Genomic DNA, 19365 nt, shown 5'->3' with positions numbered 1-19365 from the left:
AAACCAGACATCCTTCTTTGATGACCACTTTAATCTTTAAGGCTATGGAAAAGGTCCTCTCTCCCTCTTCTACACTGTAAGTGGTCATGAGGGCTGTAGTTGGTGTTGAATTTGATGCCACCCAAGCTTATTACGTGCGATTTAAGCACAGTCAATGGCTTAGGCTACACACATCTTCGAGTCACAATGAAACCTGGGTGGGAGTTACATGCCTGCCTGCTTAAGCCATGGTGCTTCTGAGCTTCCCTGGAACTTACGCCCAGATGCTAGGGGAAATCTGTTGTCTAAAAATGATTAATTTTAGGTGCCACCAGGGGTTAGGTGGTGCTTGAGAGTAGGCAATTTGAATCGTTCTCTGAGACTCAAGCGCCCACAGTCTGACTAAATTATACTTTAGGTGGAATGTAGACAGTTTCATTTTCTCCCTCTGTCCATATTATCAGTAGTATGTAATAAAAAATGAAAGTTGATGAATGGAGCACTGTGTTCTCAAAGCGAAGCACACCCTTGGTGGAAACTGCTGAAAACAATAGCAGGAATTGAAGCTCATGAACTGAATACACAGGCTTGAATTTATACCACCCTACGCTGCTGGATTGAGGTGTACTGTAAGTCTTATAAGGAGCAGCTGAGGGAACTGAGATTGTTTAGTCTAGAGAAGAGGAGGCTGAGGGGAGACCTTAACACTCTCTTTAATTACTTGAAAGAGGGTTCTGGCAAAGTGGGTGTTGGGTCTCTTCTCCCAAGTAACTAGTGATAGGAGGAGAAGAAATGGCGTCAAGTTGTGTCGGGGGAAGTTTAGACTAGATATTAGAAAAAAATTCTTTACTGAGAGAGTGGTCAAACATTGGAACAGGCTGCCCAAGGAGGTGGTGGAGTCACCATCACTGGAAGCGTTCAAAAAACGTGTGGAACTGGCACTTCAGAATATGGTTTAGTGGGCATGGTGGTGGTGGGTTGATGGCTGGACTTGATGATCTTAAAGGTCTTTTCCAACCTTAATGATACTGTGATTCTGTAAATTACAGAGGCCTTAGCTGGCAGAATAAGGTGCCCAATGAAAACAAGCAGGAAAATCCCTAACAATATAAGGTTTTCGATCATACATATGTACATTACAAATCCTGACATTCAGGCATCTCTTAAAGCTCCACAGGTTGAAGCAGGTACATCCAGAATGTTAAAATAAATATACACTGACATTCCTGCAACAACTATGTGCCATGCTATCAAAGCACATGTATACCCAGGGTTGCAAAGGCTTTTGTTGCATTCTCCTCTTTTTTACTCTAATTTTACCTAAAAACAGGTGCTGTGGCCCAAGCACAGCACAGACTGTACATTATGAGGTTACTAGAAGAGCTGTTACAGGAATTTGCCATGAACTTTACAACTATATTTGTGCATACTTTCCACTTACTTGTTTGTAATTGTCAAGTATAGACAGATTTTTTTTCAAAATATTTGCTTATTCATTTGTTTCCTCAAAAGTTCTGAAAATTTCTGAAATGCAGATACCAGCTGGTTGTCCTAGTGCTACCCTGCTAAACGAAGTAATTATGAATGAATTAACTATGTATTCACTGTGCTATAAAAAGTTTTAGTTCTATCTTTGCAAAGCAGCATTGAGTTACCCATATCAAATTTAGTAAGGCAATCCTTTATTTACCTTTTGTTTTTATTAAAAAAAAAAAAAAACACTAATGGAAAAGCAGCACCTATTTTTAAATCTCATGAACTCTAATTGTTCCATATCGAATGAGAATGCACTACAGTATATGATAAACTTCCGTATTTACAAGTATCAATGAAGCCTCCAGCTTGCTGAACGACTTCCAAGAAGAGAAAGATGAGCCAGCCTACATTTCCTGAGAGTGAAGTGAGAGATGTTTAGAGTTTATGGCAAGACATATCTTTTCCAGCTGACATATACCATTACTTGGTATATGTCACTTGTAACATGACAATGTTATAATAATGTGGTGACTAGAGCTCAAGGAGTTAGTTTAAACAACTTTCCTACGGTGGGTAATGATTATTTAGTACTACATTGATGGAGACACTGAAATCTTAACCTTGTCGTGTTTGCTAATGGATTTAAACTGAGATCCATTATGAATATAAAAGTAAAGCTTAGATGACCAAATACAAAAAATCTCCACATTATCCTCAATATTTCTATACATTACTATATTTTTGATTCTTGGTTTTTGCCTAACTTGACTGGTACATTGGGAGAAGGGGAAATAACTAACTAGAACAATTTACCAATCTCTGCCTAGAAAGGGTATTTTAAATTCTTTTCAAATAAAAGTTAAGAACAGCTGTTTGTTACTCAGAATAAGAAATAATTTCCTTCCCATCCATCTTCCTCAAATCACGTTAAGATGCACGATACAGTTTCATGTTACATTAGGCCTCAAGTTGTTTTCATATGACACATTATATGATGCAACTCAAGGGAAACTATTCAGACAGCTTAGGAGTTATTAATTACTTAGGGAGCGCTCAACCTACTCAGAAAATGTACCACTGAAAGCAAAGCTGCAAATTATTTTAACATTGAGAAAAGGGGTTTACCTGATATTTCATATACTTTAGCATGTCTCTGCTTTCATTTACTCAATGGGTACATACAGGTGGCTTTGAAATTTTTTTTGGTGAAATTCCATGCTATTGCTATCAAAATTTTAAGAGACATTTAAAAAAGATAGTTTTGGTATTTCTATTTCACTTTCAAACCAGATATGCCTGCGCAGAGTACTTTTCCTCTGGGGTTTCCAGCAATATTCTGTAACCTTATTTACAGGAATTATTGGTGAACTCCTGGCCCTAATTAAGTCAAATGCCAGTCTTCCATTGATTTGAAAGAGGTTTGGCTTACAAAACTATGCTTTCCAAGTTTGGCCAATTTCTGTGCATTTAAATTTCAGGGGCGGGGGGGAAGTCAGCAGCAATTAGAACAGCAGACTTAAAAGTAGTAACAAATAATAACCAACATTGGAAATGCAACAATTTTTCTTCTCATTTTCCTAAGCAGAATTATGCAGCCTGATAAAGTTTTGAGAAAATTCAGGTCAGCATTTAGGCTTTTGGAGTCTTATCTTGTGGAAGGCAACTTTCAGCACTTCTGATACAGTTACACACTTGCCTTGCTCAGCTCATTTGTTTTATGAACCAAATAGGTCTCAGAGCAATCAGCGAACTTTGCTTGTACCTGGAAAACAAAAAAAAACCCCTAGCAAAGACCAAAGACTACCAAAAAGCAAGAACACGTGATTTGGGCACAGTCATTCACTCTTTCTCTCCCCTTTTTAATAATGAATATATTTTAAAACATAAAAAGATGACAAAATGGGCTCAGAAACTAGCAATAGTATCATATTATAAAATACTAAATTCAAACAGCGTGTTTCCCCTTCCAAAATATCACACCATACCCTGAATGTTGCACAGTAAATTAAGCTGCTCTAATCAGTAGCAAGCATCTTTCCACGCAAGGCAACACGGGGTGGCAAAGAACGACAGCCATACTAGCAGAGAATATTGTGAAGGAAGACGAGTCAGGGAAGAGGAGAAAGCCAGAGTCTGACTACTTCATCAAGCTAAAACTTTACTCAAGGTAATCTCATACTCCAAAGGATCCTCCCACACCTGCACTGGTAGAGACTCAAGAAAACACAATGCAACGGAGTGGACCCAGACAACGGATATACTACAGTAAGGTGCTTTGTTATGTACGAAGCAAGTAAAGGAAATATATAGGGTACTAGAAAGATCTGGGTGGGTTTTGCAGTATACAGGCATTGAGAAATTCTTCCAGACACTTTCAAGCTCAACATCTAATGCATGGTTACCTGTGATTCAGAAAGACTGAAGTTGATCTATAGGATTCACTAAGGTCTTACACTGAATACAGATCTTGCATTCAGACCATTTCTTTTCCTTAGAAGATGACCAGAGAACAAGCAAACATACTGCGCTCGGTGTCTGAGAGACCCGGAACACAGATGAGAAAAATGTGGAACTCTAATTCTTTCACAAAGGGGAAAAACGTTTCCTCTACATCTGCTTTCTCCTAATCGTGCAATTGCATGACACTTTCTGGTATTCCTCTGCCTCATGCTGCTCAAACAAGATTGGTTTTCCATGTGTTGGCATCACTTACTGACTGAGAAACATGCAGAATAGTCCCAATGTTGCTGGCAGAAAGTGACCAAAACCTGCCCATGTTGTCCCAGTCTGGTTTTTAAACCTGATTCCTCTCATATATATTTTCACTAGCTGTGGCAGTCAGGTAACACCTCTAGCAGATACTGATGATATCTTCAGTTCCACCTGCCCCTCCTCACATGGACATTACCATAAGAAGTTGCATACAGTCTACTGGTTTTAGAGGCTTGTGGATACAGTGATGTTTCTCATACCAAGTGCCCTGTTGCTGAGCATTTCTCCACATTCCATGGATGTTAAACCTGCTCATGTCTCAAAATTAAAAGTATCAGTTAGGAAGAGCTCTTTCCAGTACCAACATCCACCTCCCTATCATAGCTACACTGAAAAATATAAAAATAACTCAAAAGAAAACCATCTCTTTTGCACTCTCATCATCTCCAGTTAGCATCACGCTCTTCTTACATGAACACCTTGTTCTCCTTTCATTTCTGTAGCTGAATGTAGAACATGACACACATGTGGACCCCCCCATCTCCATTTTTCTAACACGTTTCTACCCCTGTGATTCACTGTAGGGAATGAAACCTCCCTGCAGACATGCAAAAATGGTCTTACTGTCCAGCACGAAAGTCTCAGAATTCTTCAGTGCTTTTCCTTACTCAGAACCTCACTAGTAAACCAACTGCCTCTATAAGGAAACTTACTCAGGGTCTGGCACTTGTCTCACAAGCAATGCACAAAAACTGAACAAAACTTTATCTTTGGAGATTAAAAGCAGGATCTGGAGAATTGTGATGATCTGTCCATTTCTTCAATGGGTTTGTGATTGCCTCCTAAGATACGGTCTTTGTTCAAAATTTAAAGCTAAGATGTGCTTAAAAGAATGGGAGAGATTTAAGTTTTTTTCCAAGTCATTCAAGAGTTGTATCAAGCTTTCTGTCATTTTTATGTAATCTCTCAAGGCCATTTTTCTGTGCTGAATGTCCTAAAATCCAATTGTTGTACTCTTTTTTTTTCAAGTGTGGCAACCATCAAGGAAGAGGATGTGAACTTAAATAATTTTAAAGGAACTTTATATACTTCTTTTAACATCTACCCATGCCTTCATTTAGACATTTTATGAGCAGCTCTATAACTCATGTGGTCCTTCAAATTTGCTCCCAGAAATGGAACAAAGACAACAGGTCTAGTTATTAGAGTAGTCTGTTATTCTGCAGCATCTGAAGTCAATTAGGTATTAGATTCTTATGCTAAATATGATTATCTACAGTGGAATAGAGTTATTCAGCTGATCAAGAAACTCCCTGAAAATGTCAGGGAAAAAAACAATTACAGTAACCTCTGAAAGTCAACTGGCAGTGAAAATTGCTCCACATGCATTTTTACATGCTTCCTACCCTGAAGCAAGATCTATATTACAGTGTTAATTATTTGTAGATCTCAGTGCTTGCTGCTGTCTGGAAAAGCAAAGTAAATGCAGACTACAATAGAGGATTTGTCTATTGGAGGCCATGATACTTCACTCTGAAGACAGACGACGAAATTCATACTTCAGAAAGGAGGGAGGAAATCAGGAATGACATTTCTTTTTTCTTGGCTTATATAGCCATATATAGCCATATAATCTTCTCTAGAGGAGGAAGAAATCTAAGCATCCTTCTCTCCTTGGAGGTTTTCACAGCCAATTTACCAGCACTGTATAGACATTTGTACAGGTACCTAGAGACGCTAGCCAATTCCAGAAACAGAACAGTCTTTTGAGTTTGCTACACAGGAGGGCTAGTCCGCTCCATCAGAGCTGCACACTCAGGGACTTGCACCCTCCTACTTACGCTGGTCTGGTGAGAACTATGTTGTGTAGTTCTGCATAACATCATGCTACCCAACCTAAACGTGTTGTTTCCTTAGAACCCTCAATTTCTTCCTGTTCAGTCTCCCCTCACCTCCATCCCAAACTTTTGGCAGCTTTTTTAAAATGAATCAATGGAACACGCGCTACCAAAGTGAACTTCCTCCCCAGGTTCAACCTGCTAGGTCCTGGCTGATGGTAAAAGGCAAACCATCTCGCAGGTCAGCATTATGAAAAAGCTGAGTGTTCACAGTGAACATAGTAGCATGGGTGGCAGTGGAAAGGGAGAGCTAGAAGGATGGCTGTATGGAATACAACTGGACGAAACTAGGGGATGCTTTTTTCCTAACCTCCACAAATAATTGCCTGGATAACTAGCCACCTCCTCTTTCAGCATGCAGGGCTGCATATCAATAAATTTATTCCAGGCTAAAGTCTCAAGCAGGGCATGCTACGAAGTGCTTGAGGAAAAAAGGCATAGGCAACACAGAAGGTACTCCAGCCTACAACGCTGTTACAGATGGATATATCTACCCATCCTGGTTCCAGCCTATCTCCCCTCAAAAAGAAGGTATAAGTGATGAAGATTAAATTACTGAAAGAAAAGACTGGAGTAGGAAAGAAGGTTAGTGATACCAGATACCAGGGTCTGACCTGAAATAAGTAGCTCTGTCAGCTGCAAGAGTGAAGCTAGAGAGAGAACATGCTTTTGCCTTAACACCCCCTACACACAGCATAACTAGTCTATGAATATTTAAGCCTGGTGTTCTGCTTACAATTTTAAGGATAATTAGATAAATAATGTGCTCTTTTACGGTTTGGAAAAACTGTAAACATTCATGGATTCTAAGTGAATGAATATGGAAAAAAAAAAAAAGACCAAAAAATTCATTTGCATCACATAGAAGACAACAGATAATTTACAGTTTATGAAAATGCTAATTGTTGTCTATTTAAAGTCAAGTTAGGATAAAAAAAGAGTACATATATCTCAGTGCGCATCTCTCTTACTGTCTGCAATAGTGAGATTTTTGGTAAGTTATAGATTAAATAGGGTTAAAATAGATCAAGCTCCAAAATTTCAACATTGCATTGCTATCTGTACGGGCCGAGGACCTGCAACTTGCTAACTCTATTACTATCAGAGCCAACTGGGAAATGGCCAGATATTCCCTCTAAAGGGCTAAGAGAGAAACAAACAAACAAACAATCTTATGAAGAGAGATGGGGTCTTGCTTTAGGCCCAAGACAGATGTGTTGAAAGGAGACTTCAAGCAGTGGTAGCTTTGGATACGTCAAAGAACATTTTACTTAGATTCTTCCTAAGCTTCACATCAAAAGAACCCACCAAACCCAACTTGAAAGAACACTTTCAAGTGTTACACTGGATATTACCAGGAATCCTTCTCAGGCTGGGGAAACAGGCCAGATGCCTTATATCCAAACAAGGAAGCTTGATATGCTGGGAATTTACAAACTCTTCTGAAAACAGTGAAAGCTCCACAGTACAAAAACCTTGCATTAAAACAATGCATCAACTATAACTTAATTTGAGGTTAAATCATCTATGTAACCTCAGTGTGAAAATAACAGAACTAGAATGAATAACGATCTTATTTTTCAACAGTAAGGCTGAGATTGAAATCTTTACTGCTGATGAAATTTCTGAGAACATCATATTACCTACTACAAACCTCAGACTAGCAGATGAAGTGTGGATGAGTTATGACAGTAAAGAAATCATCACTAATATCACCAATATTTTGCACTGTATAAAATCGTAACATTTATTTCTTGCATCTCATTGCATCATTATTTGGGAAGTTTTAAAAAGGAAATAGTTTGTTCCCTCACCATCCTATGACAAAAACAGTATTTTGATGAATTTGCTTTTACCTTATAAATTACTTGATTGACAATGAAATTAAGTACCCGATATTATGGGAAACTATATTGTTAAGAAAGAAAATCCATTAACAGTATAGTCTATTACAGAATCACAGAATCCCAGAATGGTTGAGGTTGGAAAGGACCTCTGGAGGTCATCTGGTCCAATTCCCCCGGCTCAGACAGGGCCACCTAGAGCCAGTTGGATAGTACATATTTACTTGTGTATGAGAACAAAAGCAATCCAACGTAAGTTGTTCAAAGAGATAATATTTAATTGCAATAACAAGTTAGGATGCTTAAAAGATGTAATCTTAGGTGTAATATGGATTCATATTAGTAATGTTAACTGGTACTTAAGGAAAGCAATGAAGCAAGGCTGTGTTATAACTCTTGAATCTTTCAAGAACTCTAACCAGTTAATGAGTCATGACTTTCCTTTGTATTAAATTATATCAGCTATCTTGAATCACAAAGCATTTTTTTAGTGCTTCTAACACTTTCACAACAAACCAATCTTAAGCTTATGTAATTTCCTGGTAACACAGCATATCTGTCTCCACATACTAACAGTAATACAATCATTTATCACTTCCTAAATTTAAATAAAGTCCTGTGGAAAAGAACCTATAAATAATAAGAAAACGTTTCAAAGTCTATGCTCCCTTTTGAGTAAACACAGACATCTGACGGCATTTCTTGCATCTAATGTTTTCAGACATTCAAGTCATCATATACAGTTTCATTACTGAACTACCACTACAACTTATCTTCTATGGTTGGTCCTGTTGTGGTACATTTTCTTCCAATGCCTCTGTCCATATGATTGTTCTTGTAAGTTGCTGTCTTTATCACATACTGTCCAGAGTTCATATAGGAATGAAATGTCCTATGTTAAATATTTGCAATTCTCAGTGCCTTAATTTCACAGGAAATATTTAAAAAAAAAAAATCCTACTGCACTAGAAGACTCCCATCCCAAAACACCTTGTTTCCAAATAACACCTTTACCTATAAAATGAGTGAGCATTATCTACTAATCTTGTACAATTCAGATATTCGATGTCAATCCTGAACAACAGCAATAATTTAATACTGCAATTGCTTTGCTGTACTTCAAAGTAAGCACATCCAACATGGAGGGTCCTGGGCACAAGAATTGGACTTGGAAGTGCACTTCTTCCACCCAAGTCTTGGAAAACAGTTCCTATTATGCTATGTGCTCCTGGTGAATACTATTATCTTTTTTGCTAAGTTTCATAGAATAATTTAAGCTGGCAGTCATCTAATGTTCAGAACCACTCACTTAGAGACAGATCCAGAAGATAAAAAATAAGGTGTGCGGAGTCACAGAACCTTGATGATGCTGTCTCTGTTGTTACTTCTTAGGAGTGGTGCAAAGCAAACCTCACTTATCCTTCATGGGATATGCATTCAACAGTATTTGGGTAATCAACACTGCTCACCAGAGGTAATGAACATACACATTTCTTACTAAACTCTCAGCAGAGTTCACAGAAAAAAAATGAGTAAAAGATATAAATCAAAGTTCATCAAGGACTTCAACATTAACATTGCTATTATGGGTGTAGCAATAAGCAGCTGCCTAATCCCTAAAATAAAAGATACATGCATTTTCATAGGACAATTAAAAGCCTAATGCCATATTAGGAATTATCAACAAGTTATTCAAGGCCTGTATTGTCATGCTCAATCCCAGAGTATTTTTAGGATTTTTTTTTAACAGAATTCTGAGATTCTGTGACTAGTCACACTGACTAAATCAAAAAATAACATGTTCTCTTGCACATGGTTCTGTTACTACACCAATATCTGTACATCAGGACCTAGTTTCTATAGATTACAGACTGTTCTTCATGTTGAAGTTTATTAAATCATTCCCAGTTTTGAAATGAGTTTGTGACAAATACTCACTTGAGACAAGGTAGCAATCAGCAAACTGTACACTTATGATGAAATCAAGCTGATACCCAGACCTCCAGGTGAAAAATACAGGGCATGGACTATATTGTTCATGCAAAATTAAAGAAGTATTTTTAAAATTTTGGAAATTTATCTCCATCAATAAAAAATGTTTCATGGCATGATGATAAAAACTGCAAAAAGCTAACCACAGAGAAACACTAGAGGCCAAAAGTCTTTCACAACCAATGGAAAATAAATGAAAATCAGCGTAATGAAAAAAGCACCAGGCAGTTTCACTGTGGGAGAGCCCATGAACTATTTTTAGATAGAAAAACTAAAAACTCAGAGGCAAGGTGGGGGAAGGGAATTATATCTCTATGACATCTTTAAACAACAAAGCCCCAGTGTAGCCACAGATGTATCAGCACAAGTATCTTTTTGTAGGTACAACTTTAGTCGAAGAATGCCTGACAGCATGACAGTGAAACTACATTTCGCAAAGTGTTAAAACACAAAAGTCAGAAAAAAAAAAAAAATCTTATGTATTATAGTTTGGGGTTTTCTTTTTGTTTTTTTTTCCCCCCAGTCTGCTGATAAATGACTTCTGAAGCACACAGCACCACTGCTTCAGCTGCAGAAATTATATGCATTTTACAAAGACACTTGAATCCTCTCAGCCCAATCAGCAAAACTGATAAATGATCTTTCAAGCTCTAATTTAAAGTGCAACACATATGGGGGCTACAATCTGTCCTCAGCTGCATGCATTATATCCAGTGCATTTCATTGAATTCTGTGTGGTTGCATATAGCATTCCTGTATATACCCATATTTACTCTGGATTTCTAAGAAACCTCAACTGTATTAATTTTGCAACCACATTTTTGTTCTAGAATATTCTGACTAATGTTCTTACCAAACACAGGTCTTGTTACAGACTTAGATCTGCATTCTCCTTACTGATTTATAATACTATCTTGTACTCACTTTTGGGGGATTTTTTCCTCAAAAAAAAGATGGCCAAGAAAAACCAAGACAACAGTACAAAGATTTTAGAAGTCAGCACGTTTGGCAGAGAGTAAATGAGATGTAAACTCTTGTGAAAGCTCCCCACAGTCCAGCATCACTTAAGGCTCTCTTCAGCTAACAGACTGGTAAATTGAACAACCTATGGCAGAATCCGTGTCTAATTTTTGAACAAGGGCCATAGGGAAGCATCCAGGTAAATCACTTGTGCTGAATCTAGAAATCTCATAACAAAGTAACTTTGTCTAGCAATTGCGATATCTATGACAGTGTATGTTCTAAGTTTTGCTATCTTACTGAATAAGAAAACTGAAAAATAGTTTTGGCACCTATATCAGATGAAAACAAAAAAGAATTCCATATAGGAGTATATAGCAAAAGTGAAAATGCTTAGATATTGTCGATGCCATCATTTTAATCAGAACAACAGTTGATTTTCCACAGGGCAGGTTAAACCATTGAACTGAAGATGTAATGTCAGCGTTTGCTTAACCTAACTTAACCTGACCTTAACCTGCTGCTCCCCACCACAGCAGCACGTTCTTGCTCCTTCGCCGCTGTGATTGCTGGAGACCACACAGCCACGGGGATCAACCACTGGCCTCGCTGACCAGAGAGGCTGATGCTGATGTGGAGGAAGTAAGATGAGGCTGACAGCTGGAGAGGAGTGCTGTGAAGGTGAACTCCTAATTTTATGTTCTTCCAAATAATAATCTTGGCTGGACAGATTTCTCCTTTAAAACAAAGGCAGCAGGAAAAAATAACACTAATCTGAACCGAAATACATGTATTTTCAAGGAAAGTTTTTTGAGTAAAGAAAGCAAACTGCCTTTCCTATTTTTTCATCCAGTGCTTCTGTGATTTGCTTATCGCGTGCCTTAAGTTTCATCTTGAACCGTGAGGCACATAAACACTGCTGGTCTCCTGCACACTCTCATTGTGGACCAGTGCCCTTAAAGTACACACCTCCCAAAAGCTCCTTCCCTTTACTCACAACTGCTTTACAGCAAGAACAACGTTGTTTCTTTTCTTTTTTTCCCCAGCAATCTGCTTCATCCAAAACTGTCTTACCAATTCGACTGGTCCAACGCTGCCACACTAAGTGCTCTACTGTTGGGGTAGCGCACTGCAGATCAAAGAATTCGGATTTGCTGCAGTCAGTGGCATAATTAAAAAAAACCAGAGTTGTTCTGCTCTCTGTTTCCTCACAGTCTGCTTTCAATGTAAGTACTATACATTCTTATATATACTCCTCCCCTCTTTCACCTCTCTGTCATTACTTTTGCTTTCTCAATTCTTTCCACATAGTAAATAGCATGTTAAATTACAGGATGATTCAAGTCCAATGTAGCAATTAAAATCCATTAATGCCTGAATTTTCAATTTTATAACAAGAACTTGGCGTATTTCTTATAAATTGTCAGGCAGAAACAAGCCCAAATATGCAGAAAAAGATATTGACATGTGTTCATTCTTGAAAAGAAGCATTGTCCTATCATTTTTCATGGTAAGAGGCCCCACTTGTCTCCTTAGTTATGAAATGAAATAATTGGTATTTACATGGTAGGTACAGCTCCAATTTGTTCTTTCAACAGGAATCTGTGCCGCCTTTTTTTTTTTTTATATAAAATGCAATAAGTTTTTAAGTTTCTAGAAATAAACACAAAGTACACAATTTCAGTACCTTTCAGCCAGAACCAGAAAAAGTAAGATTCTATCACTGCAGCTTCTGATCCACTACTTTGAAAGACCTGAAGAAAGCATCAGGATTTGTACTAAATTCAGGCTCCCACACTCAGGAAAGCAAATTCCAGAAACAAGGCCCTTTTCTTGAAAATACCCTGCAACCAAAATACCAGACATTTCAGTCTTAGCATTGTTGGCTCCAACAGCTCAAATGACCCAAATAAATACACACTATAGGAAGGGAGAGGTGGTTTCTTACATAACTATCTAATATTTTAATAGACCAAAGGCTAGTGGACTTTGTGCAAACACAGATAAAAGCTGGTTATTATAACTGTAACTACTGCTTCCAAACAGGGGTGCCACCTCATTGCCATTTTCAGTAAATATATTAAAAGTTTTCAAAGAAATCTTTTGGAAACTGGTGTTTTTCACATCTATCCATTCTATACTCTATATTCTATATACATTCTATAATCTAAAAAATTAGTATACTACTTCTTAATATATATCTTAATAATATTTTTCAAGAAGAATGCTGAATCTGACTCAGCTGCCCAAAACACATGCCATGTTGCAAAACTAAACAAAAATCATGCCCATTGTGGACATTCACTAACAGCTGAAGTCATACACAAGGTACTCGGTATGTATTATTTTGGTGAAGAAAGAAGTAGCAGCAGATACAACCAGAGAACATATGGCAAAGTAAATGGTTGCAAAGCCACTCAGAGATAGGTGCCTTTGGGGAGCAAAGTGCCAGCTATGAAAAGGCTTCTAATGGTGAGCACAGAAGCTGCCTCACTCGATGGCTTTTTTTTTTTCTGTTGTGATTAAAAAGGTTAGCATTGGAAACAAACAAAAAAACCCCACACAAATATTCTTTCATCATCGATTTCTGTTCTTAGTTGAAAGAATCCTCCAGCCTGGAGTATACCGACAGAAGTGGGAACAGTTATTTCTGCATCCAGTAATTAGACATCACACGGAGGTGAAACACTTTCTCTGAAATACAGGCCACACAGTGTCAGCCTGTCACAGCCACAGCTTTTCTGGCAGCAGTGAATGACAGCATTGCTGATGGAACTCAGCAGTCCAAATACAGTCAACATCCAAGCTCTTTTTCAGTATCTTACACCAAAAGGGGAAAAATTTCTAAAAAAGTCATGAGAGTTATCCCAACTGCTGTTACTCTGAGATCATTTAACAGCCAGCTACAATAATCTCCTCAGTAAATTAATATGGTTTGTCAAGCCAAACAAGCTACAAAATAAGAAAGCCATGACTGTGCCATTAAGATCTGCTAATCACAAACATCCATTTCAAAAACATTCTGAAACTCAGCCGAAATCAACTTACTATCTCCTTTATTGGTGCTTTCAGAGGAGGAAAAAATGGCCCACCAGCATCCCAGAAAAATGAGGATGAGGAACAACTGACATCTGACGCATCTTTAGAGAAGAACAGTGAAATTATTTCATCATAGTGCTATCTACTCTAAGGCAACTAAATAACAAAAATTAGGCTAAAAGGCCTCATGTCCAGAAGTACTGAATACTGCTGGCAGATCTAAAGGAGTTGCTATCAGCGGAGCCCTGGACTGCTTTTGTCAGTAACCTCTATGCCAAACTGGAATACACTGCAGCGGCAGTACGTGTTAAACTCTAGAGAACAAAATACGACTCCATAATGTATTTATTGAAATAAAATTAAAACATTATACAATTACTAGTATTATGATTATATAATTAGATTGTCTGCATAACGGTATTTTACTGTGAAATTCTTTAGGATTCAAAGGCTCAGTTATACTACTTCACTCAGGAATAACCTCCACTAATGTCCACGTAAAACTCACAGTACTTTAATTTTAAAATCACTTTTTAATCCTGAAAATATTATTAGAATTAAATTAATATTTAATAGTAATTTACTTGGAGCATAAGAAAAGCTATCCAACTCCTATGACAAGACAAAATACGTACAGAACTTCACAAAGAGATACAACTAAAATCCAACACAAATAGACATAATCGATTTCCCAGGCTGACTCTGCATTGTAAATTATTTACAACTTATAAATAGGTGCAACACTACTCCAGGCCCATTGAAAAAAAACAAAATGGCATCACACAAGAAAAATGGCACAGCATAGCTTTCTATTACCCACACTACGACTGAATGAATGAAATGCAAGAGGAGATGTGCCAAGTTACTTGATACTTGCTAGTCAGCTTAATCAGATACTCTCAGTTTCCTGCAGGTTGGATAACAAACACTGTTCTGCTGCTTACTGCACACCACGTCTACTAAAATATTTTCTGAGGCCGAATGATCCTACAAACCTCTGTGTGTCTAACAATGTGAGGGGTCCAGAACGACACAATCTCACATAATGCAAGAGAAGGAGATTTAAATAAAAATAATGAATTACAAGATATAGTACATGGATAACTGAGATAAAGTAAATTATAAGGTTATGATGACAGATATCTGAGTTCCTGACTATTCTTCATTGTAATCCTACCATGTTAAAACCTGACTTTGTGCTCCTGACTGCCCTGTGCCCTTATTTTTAAAAGCCCACTCAGAAGTTCAGAAGAGTATAGAATATGCTTTAAACCAGTAACTTTTAAAATTCTTGCCTGAAGTGTTATCTCAACAACAGAAAGCTATTATATATTCAACATATTGAGCAAAAAAAGTAAATTCTATTCTTAATTATGACATGGATTTCTCTGTGAAAAAAGGCTAAAAAAGCCAGACCAAGACTATTGCCTCCAAGAACTAGGATTTAATGAAAATTATGCAATGCTCAAATGTTATTGAAAATACTTTTAACCCTTTTTTTTTCAGGAAGATATATGTAGGAGTTACTATTTACTTCCACAGCAAGCTGACTGAAAAGCTTACCTTGTTCCTTATTAACTTCAATGACGTGATAGTAATTTTCAGCCTAACTATATTCATACATTAGCACTGTTACACATTTTATTAATAATCATCTTATTTGCTAAATCCAGCTAAAGTTTTCATCCATTACATACACATATATTTAGGGGAAACTAGAAAGATTTTCTCTTTAGTTTTTCTGTAATGAGGATATATATATAGAAGAAAACAACAGGGAGAGAGGGGAGTGTGAGAAGCAAGAGACCATTAAAGCCAAACCACCTGTCTTCCAGGTTTACCTTTTATTGATATTCTTTCTCTCTTGACAAAATTATACTGAAAATGGAGGAAAAACTACCTGTTTTTGTCTCAAAGAGTCACCTCCCTCCAAAAAGCTGAACAGATCAAATACAGAAAAAAATACCTGTCACTTCCTCTCCAACTCCATAAAATAAAAGTTAAAAAACAAAACAAAAAAACAAACAAGAGAAGATGTACTGTGTCTTTCTCAAGTATTCTCTTTGCAACCACTAAGAGTTTAGGCTTCGCTAAGCCACAGATATCAGCCATGACATGAATTTCCCATTTTCACTGCCTTCACTAATAAATCATTTTTAAAAGAAGAAAATAAAACACAGGTATTAGTATTCAGGCCTACTAATAAAAGCTAAGAAAAAAAGCTTTACATTTTTCCACCTCAACATCACCTGTCAGATCCCTTCCAAAACCACCAAATTCTTAGTAATCAATCCTTTTGAATCATGAATTTTCCCTCAAGATAAAATGAATTTTAAATAATTCACCCTTTTCCAATTGCTAGCTCCTCTCACTCTATTTTTTCCATTGATTTTCTTACAGTTTCAGAATAAAGTAAGCCAGTTTGCAATATGCATTTCACTGCATGCAAAGTGATACTTAGCTTCTTGCTCCTAGAGGAAATATTGCCCCACATGTTTTGTTATTGCCTTGATTTTCTAGTCTTCTATAGTCTCATGTTTCTCCTCAAATTCCCATCCATTGGAAAAAAAAAAATTTAAAAACCCCTGTAAAAATCTGAAAAAAGAATAATGAATTTAAAAAAAAAAAATTTCTTACTGGCAACCTTTCAAAATATTTTTAGTAAAGATAGGTATGGGTGGTACCTAAATTTACCTGTTCCTCTTCCAAAGGCAACCTTGATAATACTGGGAAGGCCCTAATAAAAATAGAGCTCTCTGTGTCAAGTAATTCTATCTAGTTATTTTTCCTTCAACAGCTAATGTCCAAGGTATTAAAAAAAAAAAAAACACTGCGATTACTTTGTTTAACTTCACAGAATTACACAAGCATAAAAATTTAGCATTTACAGTATTTAATACCTCAGAAAAACTTAGAATCTCTCTAGTAACCTAGACTGTTTAAGTCCTATTTCTTTAATCGTTCTCCTCTTCCAAAAATTACTTTGTTTTGTGTCTGAGTGCCTCTGATCCCTTTCTTCTCCCTCTCCTCTGGCCTCACGCTACCCACAGCCCCTCTTTGCTCTGTCTGGGATCCAAGCAAAGGGGAACTCCAAGGGCCAGGTGTATTTTTTCTAGGCAAGCTGGAGCCAGACCCCTTGCAACAGAGAATACTCAATAGAAAGACACAGGAATACAGTTTCTTCCCTCGTCATCACAGGAACACGCTGTACACAAACCACAGTCCCATGACTTGGAGCACATCTCGACCAAGACTCTGAGATGATCCTCTCTCTCCACTGAGCATGGGGAACTTGAAACTACATTCCTAACTGCTTCTTGCCATTTCCTTGTCCCCGTGCAAACTTAATCCATCCAATCCCATTGTGCCTTACTCTCTTTCACCTTCCTTTTGATTTTTCATGCAGTCTCTGCCCATCATCCCACCCTGTGTAGCAATAGGATACTGCCCAGTTCCACATCTACACTGAGTACGCACCATTCTGTTTTTGCTCAAAAGCAAGATGCCAATTCCACTGGGTGGGGAAGAAAACATTAAGGAAAGGTTGACTCTCTCTCTCTTTTTAATCCTGCCATCAGTAATGAGAGAGGACAGCCAATTTCACTGAGGGAAGATTAGTATAACACTTTTTGTCATACCATGAAAGTTCTTTGTTTCCTTTGTTTTATAAATATTTATGTATAAATAGTAGCGTTTTCAGTATCAGAAGAAAAACACACCTGAATCAAAATGTTTCCAGAAGAAAAAACTGTAACAGATGAAAATGCCAGAAAATATGCATACTTATCTTTCTGTGGCATCCTTTGGATACACTGCTCAGTGTTTCTGTTCGTTAGTAGCATTCAGTCTGAGCTCTGTCTTTTAAAGACTTAGGATCAAAGTAGTATTTTACTTACTTTGTGTCTCTGATGAGAGGTGCACTTCCCAGTTTAAAACAGATTTTTTCCCCTCCACAAGATGTCTGCCTCAAAGAAAAGCTTTCTGCCAGATCAAATCCTGTGAAATAGGATAAAATGATTTAGTTTATTTAATGGAATTTTTTAAATGGAGGTAAATACTGACTTGTAGCATGCTTGGTGATATAGAGTATAGACTTACAAGGTATTTTGAAAAAGAGTACTCTAAGTCAGAGAAACTTCCGATATTCATTTTATCGACAGCTAAATTATCAGTGCAAAATTCACTCAGTAGATGACTTTGCAACCTGAGAAATGCATTCATTATTTCCTTTTATCATCTGAACTGATAAGAACAAAGGATGTTTGGGAAAAACAATAGAAATGAGTCTTGCTCCAGAACTTGAACCAATACTTTCCAAGAACAACGCATCCTGATTTTAAGACCATCTTCCTAAAAACAACAGCAGCTTTTGGAGCATGGGGGTGGCATTCTATAGTGTTCTTTCAGTTTTAAAGCCAGCTTCAGTCGAACTATGATTATATCCACTACTAGCCAATTAATTTAGATATCTATATTAACGCAGTCATTTACCTGAAACACCAAAACTGTCTCTGTTGATTTGTTTGAGATGAGGGACAACTGTTTTCATTAAAGGACACACAGCACCTTCAAGAGAATCCAGTTTAGTATCTATCATAAAATTCTATCAATGAAAAATGAATCAGAACAAGCTATCACGACAGTGATAGTAGTATTAACAGGAATGTTTCTTTTTGTTTTTTTACGCTATGGAAAACAACAATAAACCACATTACAAAATCTAAATAAGAGCAATGATACTTCAGATTGCCTACTACACTTGAAATAATATAAGCAGATACAAATTTTATCAATTTCAATTCAGCTGTTTATGATTAAAGCTCACATAAACAATATAACGAGAAGAAAAACACTAAATTCTTACCAAGATCTTTCCATCTACAGTATTCTATAAAGCAATAATATCTAATTTTTTTTTTCATTTTTTATTTCTGGCTACATTATTAGAAAAATGTCTTTTTTCCCCCCATTAATGAACATAAAACAATAAAGCATAAATGCTTGATTACCATGATAATAATCTGTTGTTACTTCAGTGAATAGTAAGTTCAAAATGTGCATCAAGGAGGATATAATCATATCATATAATAAACTATGTAAGCAATACTTATACTGTGAAAAAAAATGGTTGAAAATTAAGCAGCTTTACAGGGGATAAAGTCTGAACCAAAGTTTTTAGGTAAACAAGCAGAATGTTCTAAAATCTGCAACATGGTAAATTCTAAGGCTAAATCTAACTGAACACTTAGATCAAAGACTATAGTATTAATATGCAATATCTTACTTGCATAAAGTCCTTTCCTCTCTCTTTTTTTTAATATATACACAGGAATACACACTTAAGAAGCAAATACAGAGAAATGCTAGTTTTGTACATAGGTCAGAAATAGGACTTTGTAAATAGCCCTGCTAAACCCTAATAAAACTATCAAACAGAAGACAACAAGCAGGATTTGGACCATGTG

At 36.9% G+C, this 19365-nt stretch overlaps 1 protein-coding gene across 1 annotated transcript in view; it reads right to left on the bottom strand.

Annotated features, from left to right (window-relative positions):
- LOC104625021 (collagen alpha-1(XIX) chain-like) overlaps window positions 1-18503 on the bottom strand; it is a gene marked incomplete at both ends in the record, with an annotated part of 124502 nt that extends 105999 nt beyond the window's left edge. Inside the window, 2 exons of the mRNA XM_010292541.1 lie at window positions 17797-17896; window positions 18392-18503. Of these exons, the coding sequence (XP_010290843.1) occupies window positions 17797-17896; window positions 18392-18503 (212 nt within the window). The remainder of the gene's footprint in view (window positions 1-17796; window positions 17897-18391) is intronic.
- Between the last annotated feature and the right edge of the window lie 862 nt (window positions 18504-19365).

Source organism: Phaethon lepturus, unplaced genomic scaffold (assembly GCF_000687285.1).
Source record: "Phaethon lepturus isolate BGI_N335 unplaced genomic scaffold, ASM68728v1 scaffold708, whole genome shotgun sequence".
NCBI lineage: Eukaryota > Metazoa > Chordata > Aves > Phaethontiformes > Phaethontidae > Phaethon > Phaethon lepturus.
This window is presented reverse-complemented; position numbering and strand designations above follow the sequence as displayed.